Here is a 15,677-nt window from a genome sequence, read left to right as displayed (position 1 = left end):
AGAGAGAGAGAGAGAGAGAGAGAGAGAGAGAGAGAGAGAGAGAGAGAATCTCAGTTTTCTGTGATTTTTGTAGTACAGATGGGTACCTTCTTCATGGCTTGCTGTCATCCTAGAAAAATTAAAACTGATATTTCTATGTCTGTACAGAATGTGTTCTGTTTTCTTTACTTCATGTAGAAAATTCAGTTTTATTTCCTGTAATATCTGAAGCCTAAGTCCCAGCCTCTAAGATGGACTATTTCCTTCTAGTCCCGTGTAGTTGTGTTTAATTCTGCTTGTAACAGTGGTTATAGTCCCTCTTCACTTCTAGAACTGCTGCTTTGTGCTATTTTAAAAACTATTTGTATAGTTTTAAGTTGATATCTTGTTTGTTTGAGACCCAGATTCTCTGTTTACCACGGGTTTCTGGCACTAACTCTGTACACCAGGCAGGCCTTGGACTCAGATCCATCTGCCTCTTCCTCCCAGTGCTGGGATTAAAGGCATGCACCACCACTGCCCTAAATTGATAGTTTTAAAGCTAAGGTTATATCAAACATTCCTCTATACTTCAGACAGAAGGGAAGCAGTTCTAAAATGGCTGTCTACCTAGATGAGGCATAGGTGATGACCTTGTCAGTGCTAACATATTCAGTGTTCTCTCCAGTTCTTATGTGTCTGTGTAAAAGCTCACTTAGTGTAAGTGCTCAGGTGCACTTCCATGCTCTCTGTATGCATTTCTAGCATGTGATGCTCATAACTGTATTGCCGCTGTGACCTGTTTAATTTTACATCCATAAGTTAGAATCTAAGCCTGCTTGAATTTAAATTTTGAATGTAGTTCATGAAAGTATAAAGTGTGAACTCCTAAGAAATTATATAAGTGGTTAGGCTACATGAAAATCATGAGATCATTATTTCACACAATTTTCTTAGCGTAGTAGTAGTCTGACCATAGAAGGTAAGATCATCTCTCAGCACATTTAATTTACTACCACATGATTTTGATTTTACTGTGTGGTTTGAATTTGACTCATAATATTGACTATATCTGAGAATTGAAACATAGTATTGGAGTAAAGAAAAAAAAACAGGGTGATGGGTGATATATGGTACTAACTTGTTATAGTTTCTTTTGGTAAAGAGAAAAGCCAATGGGAGTGACTCAGAGGAAACTTTCTCCACCTTGCTACAGATAATGAAGATTCCTAGACACCTGCATGCACATGCATTAGCTAGAGCCTTTAGAAATATACTGTTGGGTGGTAGTATATTTCTTTAATCCCAGCACTCAGGGTGAGGAAGATGCAGGCTCTCTGTGAGTTCAACGTCAGCCTAGTCTAAAAAGTGAGTTCCAGGATAGTGAGGGCTACACAGTGAAACCCCACCTGGTTTCAAAGCCACAGAGAGAGAAAGAGAGGTGGGGAGGAGGGAGGGAGGGAGGGCGGGAGAGGGGGGGGGGGAGAGGGAGAGAGAGAGCGAGCAAATACACCATGGGATATGTATTTAATATGATTATGGAATAATTAAAAGTCAATTATTCTTTCTGTAGTTATTATGTTGATAAGCACTTCAGGAAATGCATTTTATTTTGGTCTATAAAGGCAGCATTTCAGCAGTTCTCTAGGTCAAGGTTAAAATGGGGGAATTTTACTATATATATTCTCTAGGCTTGAATTAACTAACATTTTCAATAATCTCTTAGTAATCTTCAGATTCAATGTAGATGTATTATCTTGTTGAACTAACTTGTTTTGTAAAATCATTTCTCTTTCTATTGAGTTTTAAAATAAAACAATTTTTGCTTATCAGATTCAGGTAAGTTGAATATATATGAAGTAGTCTTTATATTAAATTTCAATGTGCAAAGCCTTGAAGAGAGATCCTTGTATATTGCATGTGGCTAACTTCATATCTACTTTTAAAATAGATACAAAAGTGATGATGTTGATTTGAGTGGGTATTTATTAAATTCAAATAAGCTAACAATTACAACTTAGGAATATACATTTCATTTAAATTGTGTATATTTAAATGTTAAGTTGATCTAATAGCTTGAAAAATCTATGATAAGTTTTTTAATTTCAGTACTTTCAACAAACTATCTAAAAGATTAAAATGTTTAACTGCTTTTATATTTTATAGTAGTCCCAACAAAACTATTTTAGAATTTCTTCAAATTAGTTTTAGCAGATCCTGGGAAATAAGAATGAAGAAATTAATATTTTCTGTCAAATTTGGGCATAAAGTTTGGTTCAATCCTAAGTGTCAAAGTCCTTGTCTAAAATAAGCGTAGCATCGTTAATTTGTTGTCTATAAAGAAAGAAATTTAAGTTTGTTTTCATGGGATCTGATTTGTAATTTTTCTAAAATGGGTTTTTGTTGATTTGAAGTAGTGATTTATTCTATCTATGGTTGGTAAGTACACCTTACTCCGCTTCCGTTCATCAGAGCAGAGCAGGCCAGCTGCTTGTAGCTCTCCTCTGATGTAAACGAGAACGGGGCAAACGGCCTGCAGACACAGCCTTTACTGCCGCAGTGTGCCTGCATTCCAGTTTCTGGATATTTCACCATTTCTCCTTATACAGCACGTGCGTGGGTACACACACACACACACACACACACACACAGAGAGAGAGAGAGAGAGAGAGAGAGAGAGAGAGAGAGAGAGAGAGAGAGAGAGACAGAGACAGAGACAAAGAGACAGAGAAGAGAGACAGAGAGAGACAGAGAGAAGAGAGAGAGAGAGAGAGAGAGAGAGAGAGAGACAGAGAGAGAGAGAAGAGAGAATAATTCACTTACCTTGGTGTCTTGTTCTTGTTTTCCCACCCAGGCTGTTAGAGTCCTTAGTCTGGGAGAAAATCCGAGTGCCATGGAGTATAATGCTTGATCAAATGTTAAATCACTCTAAGCCACAGGCTCTCTTTATGGTTCTCATACAGTTAATTGAAAGCCAAACAGTGAAGTCAAATAAGCTGGAGATAAAGTTGTACATTTGCTGTAACTAGCAAATGAGAGGCGCAGACTGCTTACTTCACACCTGGAGAATCTGGTTCTGCCTGTTCCTCACCTGTTCTTAGATTAAAGGAAGATCATTTTAAACTGCGGCTCCTCGGTAACAGGAAGTCCTTGTTACACTGTTCAGTCCATTCCCTGGACCCAGTCTGCATTCCCTGCAGAGAATGCCTTACTTGTGAAAAATGCTGTTGTATCTAAAAGGTTTGCTTGCAGATTTTAAAACATAAAAGTACAGGATGAAGTAGTCATATGTAGAAATGAAATAAAGAGTAGTGTACAGATGTTTACATTTCAATTATGATTAAATTCTCTTCTGTTTGGAAATCCCATGGGGCTTCACTCACAAAATTACAGAAGTTTAGAAGAATAACAGGCAGAGAGGACTTGAACCTTCCACCTAACTTTTCTTTGCAGACTGTTACTTTTACTTTGAGTAAGTCTCTCTAATTTCCAATGTAGAATTGCAAAGTTATACAGTACTGTTTTTTTTTTATCTATTATACCAATATAGAAATAAAAAAATCAATTTTTACCAGGAAGAAATACTTACAAGGAAACTTGGGAATGAAAGTTCTTTCCTAGTTTCCACTTTTTAAACCTAGTTTTTTGGTGTTGCTACCCCCACTGTAGATAGTGCTTTGAGGTAGGATGAACATTGTTGTAATCAAAGGAAAATCTAGATTGATTCTTTGAATTTCTACTTCCTCGAATCTCCTCCTCCCGTCTCCGCTTCCCCTATTGTGAATGCCTCCTTCACAATACTGTGTGAGAGCAGAGAAGAAATCCTGCACTACAAGGTTGCTGAAGGAATGCTGGACAAGCTTTGTGATGTGTCCTTTTGCAGTTTACAGTGAAATCTGTAGATTTCTTAGCGTGCATCAAGATAATTTCAGGATTGATTTTGTTAAAAACAATCATGGCAGAAAAGAAACATGCTATCCATAGCAGTCAGTTATAAACTTTGAAATACTACCTACGCATATGTTTGTTTATAGTTTAAAGGAAACAGTGTGAAGCTGAACTAAGAAATAATAAAATGATTGTGCATAGAAAGAGGGATGGAATAGGCGAGACCTTCACACTGATTCCCATAGTTGCTCTGTCTAGTCGCTCCAGGGTGAAAAGAACTGCAACTCACATCACCTCCAGCATTGTTTTTAAGTGGGAGGGCTGAGTTTTCATCCTCAGGCCATGGAAAGTAGCCTGCTGCTTCTATTGGTAGTTTTTATTATTGGTCTATTAGTTGCTTATACTTTCTTGCTGGCAGCTTTTTCTTTTAGCTAGCAAGATTTTTCACACTGGATTTTAGAACAGTAACTATGAAGTTATAAAGTCTATTCTACGGTATTTGCTGAACCAGCTTGTTCTATAATCAGTAGATTTAAATTGTGGGGACAGACGACCATGAATAAGACACCTCAGAAGCCGCCTGACTGTATATTTGTTGTACAACCACTTCATTCATCTTCCTAGGTTGGCAAATAAACAAGACAAGGAGGGGGCTTTAGGAGAAGCTGATGTGATTGAGTGTCTCTCTCTGGAAAAGCTGGTCAATGAGCACAAGTGCCTGTGTCAGATAGTAAGTTGTATTGCCATTGTCATTATCATTATTACTTTTTAAGTTTGTTCAGAAAACTTGGTTTCTATAAAAGTGATAGTCAACTAGAAAATAATCGTTGGGAGCCTTGCTTGTCATAGTTCAGCTGAAAAAGACATCCAAGCTTGACCGCCTGAGTTCAGTCCTGGGATCATGTGGTAGAGGGAGACGGCAGACTCCTGCAGGCTTTCTGCTGACCTCTTGTGCTGCTCATGTTTGCTGCACACCCCAAAATTAATACATAAATGAGAAAGGTAATGAAAAAAATCTCAAAACAATTTTTATGCTATAAACTGTACTGTCACTGCTCAGTTAGTAGTGATTAGTGCTGTAATATCTTTTGTTTTGGGGGATGGGGGCGTTGTTTGTTTTTGGCTAACTTCCAGAAACTTTCCTGCATGGTTTCAAAGATTTTATGTTTTGCTATTTGTTTTAGTTACTGCTGATTGAATCAGTTTTCAGGTTACAAACCTCAGAAACTAGAAAGAAAAAGAACTATAAAATTTTAGCTTAAGAGACTCAATATGATTTTTAAACAGTTACAACGTAGTGGGAGTTGTCATACAATCTAAGGAATACAGCAGAGGATTCATTCAAACTTGAGAAAAAGATCATTACCTTGTAAGCCTTACAGGAGTGTCTGCTGCTGTAAATTTATTGGCATAAGAATTTTAAAGTTTTTAGTTCTCTTTCTGTCATTTATTTATTTATTTATTTATGTTTATTTATATTTATTTATTTTTGAGACAGGATCTGTCTCTGTCACCTTGGCTGACTTCAAATTCTTGAGAGATCTGCCTGCCTCTACCTCCAGAGTACTGGGAATAAAGGCATGTTCTGTGACTCCTGGTCTTTCCAGGTGTTCTTAATAAATAGAAGTACTTTTCCCCAGGCAGTTCAGTTTGTCTTTCAGTAAATTTATATAAAATTATATATGATGTTTTCATATATGGTGTAACATAATATCTATAATTTTTTCAACTTCTGGCAGTATTAATTTTAGTTATTGCAAAATTGTGTTTTGGAAGTTATGTTAATTTAAAAGACTAAATTTTGCTTTTCTAAATAATTTTATATAATAATTTATGGCTATGTTTGCATAGAGAACTTTTATTCTTAATCATTGAATCAACTGATTTGTTTTAGGAACCTTGTTCAGCAGTCTTGGGATATGGAAAGAAAATTGACAAGTCCATTAAAAAGGGGCTTTATTGGCTACTACATATCATTGCAAAAGACTTTGATGCCTTAAGTGAACGCATCCAGAAAGATACAACTGAACAGCGAGCTCTTGAGGAACAAGAGAAACGCGAGAGGGCTGAACGAGTCCGGAAGTTACGGGAAGAGAGGTAAATAGAGTAAATTTACCACAGTTCTTTTGAATATTAAAAAGGGCAGCTTTAATCTGTTGGCTTTGTTTATTCAGTCTATCAATTCAGTTTTATCTCTTTCTGAATGAAGAAAGATTTTAAATACATTTCCTATTTCTGTGAATCTTTGTGTACAGATGTGTAGAATGTACTTTTGTTTTGTGGTGCTAGAAATTCAAATCCTGGCTTTGTGCATGGGGCTAGCCAAGCATTCTAGCATGGAGCCCTATCTCCGGGGCAAGTGATGGACTTCTAAAATTTTTCTGTGGCTGTTATTGTAGTTAAATATATTTATTACATAGTAAACGCCTTCCCAAAGTTTTAAATTTGTACCAACTTCAGACAAGTTCTTAAAGTACAGGGAGATTTTGCTTCAGGAAGAGGTGGGTGTGTCTAGAGACATTTTATTGGTTTTGGGATAGAGTGGTATTAAATCATTCTTTGATGATCAGGGAGCCTCAGCAAGAATTACTAGATTCAGTGTGTTGAAATGCAATAGAATGAGAAGTCTGGCTACCCTCAACACGGAGCTAAGATGTTAGTGGATAGATTAATTTGAACGATATGTTGAACACTTAATTTTTATTAAAAAGTCATATTCTCTTGAGGTATTATCTTTATAGATTTATTTTATTATACACATGTGTGTGTATCTTTGTGGGATTGTACACATGAGTGCATGTATCCAGGGCGAACAGCAGCGTGGGATTTCCTGGAGCTGGACATATAGGCAGCTGGAAGCCACTCAACATGGCTGCTGAGAACTGAACTTGCATGTTTACTTGGAGGGACCTTGGTCAGGCTCTTAACCACCAGACGACCTCTCCAGGACCTAACATGAGTTTTTAAGATATTTAAGTATTTTTTAAAATTCTCTGTCTGAAGGGAAACATTTAAGCTAAATTCACTAAGTTGACAAATGGTTGCAAAAATACTATTTCCCAATCATTTGTAAATTAACTTAATGCTATAAGAAAGTGCTGGGAATAGAGTTACATGTAATACTCAATCATAAATTATTTTATATCACTTTTTGTTTCATGTTGGAATGGGAGAATTTTTTTTAGAGTAAATTTTTTCAAGATTTGTAATTGAGCTGCCTTCATAATATTGGCCTTCTATGTGGTTTTATAAGCTGTCTTTAAGTTGTCTACTACTCTTGGGACTTTGGGAGACCTTTTTAACATTGTGTAGGAAGCCTTCTGGCAGTACCTTTCATATAATCCAGAGATAGGACTTAAAGGAAAGAAATATGTGTAGAAATTACTCTCCAACCACCAAATTCCAAGTGACAGAACCATTCCTCTTTCTAGGCCTTTCCTGATACCAGAAAATGGGATGAATGTTTTTTTTTTTTATGTTTTTTTTTTGTTTTTAGAATTACTTCTTTTGAAAGTTTTGTCCAATGTATTATGATCGCATTCACCCACCTCTCTAGTGGAGGGGGTTAGATAGCCTACCTGGGCTTCCAAGCTGTGCGTTGGATGACTAAGTAGCCTATGTAGTTTCTGAGCTGCATGTAGCATGAGTAGGAGGACTTCCTGATTCTCTGGGCTACATGCAGCATGACCAGCTCCTGATGGGAGATTTCTGTGGGAAATTGTTGGCATTTTTAAAGAATAGGGTATAGTGTTTTAATATGAAAATGGTATGCTATTATTTCAAACTTAAAATTGTTACTAATGGATGAATAACAACAGTGACTATCCTATATGTATGTTCATTTATAGAGTATTTTCAGATGAACTACTTCCTCTGGTATTTAAAAAAACCCTATAAAATTGTCTGTCGTAATCTCATCTGCAGGAAGGCTGAGGCTCAGAATTCTAGGTTGAAGGTCATAAGCGGTTGCAAAACTAAAATCTTCATAGCTTGGCTTTCTAGGTCCAGAATGAAAGGGAAGACATTTTCCTTATGGAACATAGTTAATAACATGTTAATTTTAACAATTGAGAGATAGGTAGTCACATTCAGATGGTTGTAGATGCATTGACTTGTTTTTGAATGGTCTATTCTTTGGGTCACCTGTTTCTTTACTATATATTGTTTGTTTTTTCTATGTCACTTGAGTTCATTTTGAAATTGGGTGTTATAAAACAGCTAGCATTATTCTTTTTGACTTTGATTTCTCTGGATCTTTATGTTTCTGCATTAATTTGAGGGTTTTTCTAGTTCTGTATTTATGTATATTAATAGAGATTATGTTGACTCTGTAGACTGTGTTCCACAGTGTGGACATTTTCACAGTAGTCTACCAATCTATGCATATGGAAGCTCCTTCTCTTTGGATAATTTCTGCAACTTCCTTCTTCAGTGTGATTTTTGTTGGAGCACTTTTCTGCTGACCTACTGTTTGCTTTAAAGGTCCATTTTCCAATTTCCATGTTTATGTAACTTCCTTAGATTTTTCTGTTTATTTCTTTTCATATGCATTCACAAGTAGAATATTATTCAGCCATAAATGAAAGAAATTATGTCACTTGTGCAAACTGAAATAAATGGTCATCATGCTAAGAGAAATATGCCCAATCTGATCAGTTGAAGAGTATTTCCTTGTTTATGTGAGACCTAAGTAAGAAAGAAAAGCTGATCCATCTCATAGTCAAAACGGGACTATGAGATGTGCGACAGGGACTAAAGTGGTTAGTAGGAAGAGTGGAAATCATCAAAGCACATTACGTGTGTGACATTTAGAAATCTCACAGCAAAACTCATTAATGCTTGTTATAACACAAAGAAATGCTTCGTCAGTCCATGTGTAAGTAAATGTGGGAATGCAGCGTTCATTACTGTGGCAGTTATTAATCCTGTTGTATGGTGGACATTATGTCTTTGGGAAAATGTACCCTGGCATGTGCTCATAGAATGAATGATTCTTGAACCTAGTGATCTCCCTGTGCAGCCTCTGAGCTGCAGGCATGACTTCCAGGCATGCTCTGCCTTTGCAATTTGAATTACTAGCTCTTACAGGAGTCATTTGGCCTTGTTTTTCATAGTTATATTTCTGTGTTGAAATTGCTATACTTCTTTTCATGGAAATACATTAACCAGTTATAAGGAACAACTACCCTAATACTAAGTAGAACACAAGAGGAAAGTGAAAGTAGCATTCAGTAAACTAAAGGGTTAAAGAGTAATAAAAGTTAAAGAACTAAAAGGAATAGAGGATTAAAGACTTTAAAAAAAAAGAAAAACATAGATGAGAAAAAGAAGAAAGACACAGTTACTAAAAGAGTAAGTCAGCATGATTAGAAAAGAAGAGTTGAAAACCTAACAGCCCTCTCAGCCCAAGTCTTGGAACTGACTCCCTGTTGGGTATTCTAATGGAGTTCACCAGGTGGGAAGGGCCAGTGAGTTGTAGCTGAAACCAGTTGTCTTCCTCACTGCTTCCACCCTAACAATTTAGGTCAGTATCCAGGCTGCTCCCTAGCTGTTTCCTGCCACACAAGTTAATTAATGGTGACTCTAAAGGGTTTGTTATATGTATGGCAGAGGTGTGGCCAAAGGCTGGCTGCCAAGAGCACTTACTGCACATGGATCCTTAGCAGTATGTGTAATGACCAGGCAGTACATGCTGCGTTCAGAGGCCCTCAGCCTAGAATTCTGCAGGGCATGGCAGATACCCCAGCTGTGGTGGTTTTGGAATGCCCCTTGCCAGTGAAGGAAACCATTGAAACAGTGAATTCTGTGAAACAGAAGGGGTAGCCTCGGGCTGCTGCATTGAGTTTCATAACACACAGTGTGGGACCATCCCACTGAGCATCTCGCTCTCCTCCGTACCTCAGCCCACCCTCCCTGCTTAAACCTCACAGCTGTCACAGGTACACTGTCTACAACTGTTGTTCGGTGGTGCCTCACCGGATCACTGTAACGTAGGGTTCCTGGGGCCCTCAGCCATGATCATTTCACCTGTTTTCTGACTGATAGAGTAGTTTAGTTCCTAGAATTAGGACCTTTCTCAAAATGGCTTCTGGTTAGAGCCATTGGAGTGTTTGTTGAGCTGAGCAATAGGCATGATTTCCCTGATAGTAGGGTTTTAGGTATTTTTAGGGACAACTGTCACAGTGAGACCAAACTCTTGCTCTGGATTCACAGCTGGAGAAGCTTGGGTTTCTCCTATAGTGAGAATTTCAGCCCGCTGCTGTAACATGTGTTGCAGATAGAACTTCAGTCTGTTGCTATTACATGTGTTGCTGGTAGAACTTCAGTCTGCTGTTATTACACCACAGTCTGCTGCTGTTACACGTGTTGCTGGTGCCTTCACACTCATCTTAGGATTGCAGCCTCCAGCATGGTGTTCTCCTACCACTCAAGGCCAGCTAAAGTTGATATCCAGAAGAGTTCTGTGCTTGTTTGAGCCCTTTGCACTTTATATTGGTTTGCTTTCTCTCCACTTCCTGTTGCTTTCCTGCATTCTCTCTGGCTTTCTGTCCTTGGAATATCTGTTCTCATTTGTTGCACTGATTTCTTACTTGGACACTGGGAGGCCACTCCATTTAGCCAGGGTTCTTCCTCCTCTTAGAACTCTTTTAAAATTCAAGTGACTGATTTTTATAGAAGCATAGCATCCTATTATCAGCACGTCTTCTTGAAGTGTTTCTCTAATTAAAAGCCATGAGTAGATATTTAAAGGAAAAATGGTTCAGCATGTTTTCAAAAGGAACTTTTATTTTTTTTTTCCTCCCACACACAGAGAACGAGATCAGACAGAACTTGATGGGACCAGTGGTCTGGCTGAGGTGGACTCAGGACCAGTTCTTGCGAATCCTTTCCAACCCATAGCAGCTGTAATCATTGAGGTATGAGTTGTGGCAAGTAAGATTTCTATGTGTTAGATAATAAAGCTAGGACTTTGGCAGGGTGGATAGGTGTTGGGACAACAGGCAGGGCGATTGAGGATTCGCTCAGAGAGCCTTTGCAATGAAGTTGAAAGGCTTGCGACTGCGGCAGAGTGACCGTGTTCAGCCATGGTTCGCACTGGGAACTGGGCAACGGAGCACAGTGACAGGACTTGAAAATATGCAGGAATAAAAATAGAAGCTGAGTATGTCATAGTTACTGTTTTTGATAAAACCTATTTTGCCATATTTTTGTAGCACTAACATTTGATTTTTTTTGAACCAGTACCGATGTTATTTTTTTTTTGTGATCATGGAAATTAATGTTTATATTTTAGATTATTTTATACTCATGTATTATATATTGATATAACAACTTTACAATGCAAACTGCTCAAGCTACAAACCATAAAGTGAAAAATGTGCATTGAGAAACAGTTAAAATGCACAATTGAAACCATAAATAATTAAGGAAGTAAACAAATAAACAAACCCTAATGCTATAAGAGACACACCAGAAACAGTCCTGTGACTATTTACTAGTGCTAAAAATTACTTTAAGAACAAAAAAATTCTGGGCATTAGATTACTGAAGGAAGGACTTGATTCCCAAAGGTGGGAGAGGATATGACCATAAAGGTGTTTAATAATCTTCTCTAGTAATAACAAACGTATAGTCATGTCAAAGCGTGTTTGTTATATAGAACTAAGCTGGGGACTAGTTTAGTGTTTGCAGGGGAACAAGGAAGCAACCTTGTTGCATACTGCTGCATACTGCTGAGCAAGGAGGCAGGGTTAGCTACTCCCAGTAGGAACAGCCTCTGTAGGGAGCAGTCTTCCATCAGAAACATGGGGCAGGGGACCTAACATGTACATTTCTGCACACAGTCAGCATTCTTATTTGGACCCTGATGAAGGCTTTCCATCCCTCTGAACCTTGAGCTGTGATGGGGTTAGGATGGGGCCAGGGCGACCCTTTGCCATTCCCATAGTGTGAGGTACTGCAGTCCTGACATGGCCATGCCCACGTCAACAGTAGACATTCATTCTCTTCCTATAGTGATACAGCCATTGAAAATTATTAGTATAACCAGGGGATTAGGGAGAGAGTTCAGTGGGTAAATTAACTTATCCACAAGCATGAGGACCTGTGTTTCGATCCATAGAACCCTGTAAAAAGCTGGGCAAAGAAGAATGTGTCTGTAAGATTCGTGCTGGGAGATATGGAGACAGAGGATCTGGGTAGCTTGTTAGCCAGCCTGTATAGCCCAATTTAGCTTTAGGGTCACTTAGAGACCCTGTCTCAAGCCTCCTGCTGCCAGCCTCTAGACTCCATAAACACTTGTACTCACACAAACACGTGCACACACCCATATTAACAAATTTATATGCATAACATATTTGTAATAATATGTGATATATAATATATAATATTATGTAGTATTATGTGATACTATATACAATATTATATGTACTATTAATATCATATATTTGCTATATATATTACACAAACACAGAAATGTTAATTCAGTTGATAAAAGCAATAGGAGTATGTATGTATACAAATGTGGTTCTGTTTCCTCTTCTTCCCTGCAGACACTGCTGCACACCAGGCTGGGAAGGATGAAACAAAGTCTAGACTGGGTTGGTTGGTCAGCAGGATCCCTGTGGAGGTGGGGTGGGGCTTCTCCGAGGATTTTAGCCTTACAGCTCTTGCTAGTCAGTGAAGCAGCTCTGCTAGATGAGGTTCAGTAAAACAACTTGTGGGCATACACTTTATTCGGGGTGAATCAAGGGCTATATATGTAGAGTGGGAAGGGGTTCTTCTTAGGGTGAAGGTTCATTGACTGAGGTGTAAGGTTCTGGGGATACCTCATTTGCATGAAGCAGCATTCTAGGAAGTTGAACCTGTGATTTCTTCCAAGAATTCCATAGCATTTCTCAGGTAGAAGATTGGAGTCAGGATCCCCAGATCAGTCAGAGAAGGAAGCCATGCTAGAAAAGGCAATCCCCCATTTTGCTCCAAGCACAGGAAAGCTGTTCAGACACAGTAGACTACAACGTTAGTAGTGTGGTGCAACATACAGAGTCACATTCATATATGTTTGTTGGTGTGTGTCTTTATGGGTATGGGAGAAGCTGAGAAAATCTCATAATTAGAAATAGAATTTGGTCATCTCTAGATTATGAAACTACTGGTAGTATTTTTCTTTATTCTTTTGTCTGTAGTGCATATTTAGCAATTAGTATGTTTTAATGATACAGTCCCAATTCAGTGTGTAAGTCACAATGACAACTGAATCACCAAAGCTCTTGCTTGATTTCTCCCTTAAAATGATCTTAAATGCTACCATTGTATAAAGATAAATGTATCTCCTTTCTGTTAGAATGAAAAGAAGCAAGAAAAAGAGAAAAAGAAGCAGACCGTGGAGAAGGACAGTGATGTCAGCCCCACAGAGCATAAAGTAGAACCCGAGCAAGCCGAGTCACAGAGTGAGGCAGGTGACTGCCTCCAAAACCCTGACGGGGGAGTGGTGAACAGTTACAGGGAGGTGCTGTCACAGCAGCTGGACAATGAGGATGAGCTTGACCAGCGAGCGTCAGAGTCAGGGGGTAAGTTCGTCATGTCATACTTTCAATATGGAAAGGAAAACTGTACTTGATTTCATTTTTTACCACATTCACAGAAATGGTTCCGTAGTACAGTACATTCTGGTTCTGTTCTGAACTGTTCCTACACAAACTGAGACGATTCACACCACATTTGTTCACTTTAAAAATAATTGTTTTCTAGATATGTTTGTATTTTCTAAACATTTGTAGGTTTCACCGATGTAGGATATTGTTTATGTAACAGATACTTTTTGTTTTAGAAAATGTTATGTATCTCAGAATTTTTAGTTAAAATGATTTTATAACTTTTTTCTAGACTTGTTTAATATACTGTAAAAATTTTTTGTTATTAGAATTTATGCATTATTATAGAGAGCCTTAAAATGTAGATACATATTTCTGTGAGAGTCTGTATGGTTTCTGTTTTTATTTTCTTAAGAATAAAAGATTCTGCTATGTCTAACAAAGTGATATTGATTACATATATTCATATTGGACATATCTTGTGTAGGAATTATTTAATTAATTAATGAGTAATGTGTTTAGACTTGATTAGACTCTTACTCATATTTCAAATGGTTAATTTTTGGAGTATTTTTCCAAATCACTCATTCTACATATCTCTCCTGAGGAGAATCACTGTCTTTCCCCTTTTTTGCATGCCTTTCTGAGTTTTATGGAAATTCCTACACTTATAGTTGGACAACTATAGTTGTTTAAGATGACTTTGAGTTTGGAAGAAATGTTAGTTAATTTTAGAAATGAAGACCTCTCTCCTTGAAATTGAAATAGGCTTTTGGCTGTCTGTGTTTCATTCATGAATAGTATACTTATTCTGCCTGCCATTGGAAGTGCATATTCTTAGTATATGGAACTTCGTATGTGGTTGTTGATAGGTATCCCCAAAGTTGAGTAGAAGCAGTTATGGTGTTAATACTGCCAATACTCTCATTTTATTGTTTGTTTTTACATTATAGAAGTTCACTTTTTCATGATATAAAGTTCCATCCCTATATTTTTCTAGATAACAGTAAGAAGAAAACCAAGAAACTAAGAATTAAAAGGAGTCACCGGGTAGAACCTGTCAATACAGATGAGTCTGCTCCTAAGAGTCCCACGCCGCCCCCACCTCCCCCTCCTGGTGAGTACATCCATCCTGACACTGGGTGTAGAAACACTGCTTTAAGCACTACAGAAAGAAGAGAAAAAGGAAGATAAAATGAGATAGTTTTCAGTTAGCATCTTCATTATTATTTTGTCACATTATGAGGAAGAATCCTTTACTGTCCACGTTATGCAAAGTTTGTTAACGTTTCAGTGTCGTTTTAAGAATGAAATGGTAAGATATATGAGCATAACTTTACACATTAATGCCTAGATGTGATCAGATCCTGTTTGAATTCTCTATATTTCACATTGCTGAAGGGAACTGAAGTTTAGTGGATCTGAAACTAGAGTGAGATGGGATTTTAAATGGTGGATCTTTAATCGTTTCATCCTAGAAATTCTATAAGTATGTGCTTTTCTCAGTATAAATGCGGTATGCGTCTCTAGTGCTTAGGATGTTGCAAGGGTTAATGCATGTTAAGCTGTGGGATACAACTACACACAACCTGGAAGTAGCCTTCAGGACTGAGCAGAGTGTCCCGTGTTGGTAAATATGTGTCAACTAAATGATAAATACATGCATTTATAATCCCCTTGTAGCCTCGCTGACAAAGCTTTAAATGGTAACATTTTGATTCTGAACTTTTACAAGATTCATTTCTAGTGTTCCTTTTAACAAAACAATTCTTTTAGTCTCTGCTAAGCATTAGAATGCAGGCAATAGACATTTGTGGTGGCCACAAGAGGGGTGAGTTTGTAATTAAAGGTGGGTTAAAAGTTAACATGTTAACATGCTTGCTAAAGCCCATGTTAGTGAGATGGTGCCTGGAAAGACAACTGGAACGCATACGTGGCTGTTCAGAGTTGCTCACTAACAAGGAGTGTTAAATATATTTTCTATCAAGGGAGGGGTCCTCTGAAAGACTGTAACACGAATTCGTTTAACAGAGCTTCTAAATGTTTTTCTTTCCTTTAGTTGGCTGGGGAACCCCCAAAGTCACTAGACTTCCAAAACTTGAGCTTCTTGGTGAAACACGTCATAATGGTAATGCAAAAGGATCAGCTTTCAAGTCTGCTGTGCATACTGCATCCACTGCTGTGCATACTGCATCCACTGCTGTGCATACTGCATCCACTGCTGTGCACACTGCATCC

At 37.9% G+C, this 15,677-nt stretch overlaps 2 protein-coding genes across 4 annotated transcripts in view; one reads left to right on the top strand and one right to left on the bottom strand.

The window, feature by feature from the left end:
- The window catches only part of Stx19 (syntaxin 19), a 7,729-nt gene extending 4,674 nt beyond the window's left edge, over positions 1–3,055 (bottom strand). Inside the window, exon 1 of the mRNA XM_028761163.1 lies at positions 2,782–3,055. The gene's annotated coding sequence lies outside the window, so the exon portion shown is untranslated. The remainder of the gene's footprint in view (positions 1–2,781) is intronic.
- The window catches only part of Arl13b (ADP ribosylation factor like GTPase 13B), a 56,153-nt gene that overhangs the window by 32,470 nt on the left and 8,006 nt on the right, over positions 1–15,677 (top strand). For all 3 annotated transcript variants that reach the window (XM_028761160.1, XM_028761162.1, XM_028761161.1), the window contains 6 exons: positions 4,471–4,576; positions 5,741–5,943; positions 10,658–10,763; positions 13,190–13,415; positions 14,440–14,556; positions 15,499–15,567. In XM_028761160.1, coding sequence (XP_028616993.1) covers positions 4,471–4,576; positions 5,741–5,943; positions 10,658–10,763; positions 13,190–13,415; positions 14,440–14,556; positions 15,499–15,567 — 827 coding nt within the window. The remainder of the gene's footprint in view (positions 1–4,470; positions 4,577–5,740; positions 5,944–10,657; positions 10,764–13,189; positions 13,416–14,439; positions 14,557–15,498; positions 15,568–15,677) is intronic.

The sequence above is a fragment of the Grammomys surdaster genome, unplaced genomic scaffold (genome assembly GCF_004785775.1).
Source record: "Grammomys surdaster isolate TR1022 unplaced genomic scaffold, NIH_TR_1.0 126679, whole genome shotgun sequence".
NCBI lineage: Eukaryota > Metazoa > Chordata > Mammalia > Rodentia > Muridae > Grammomys > Grammomys surdaster.
Note: the sequence above shows the minus strand (reverse complement) of the source record. Positions and strands in the feature narration are given on the sequence as shown.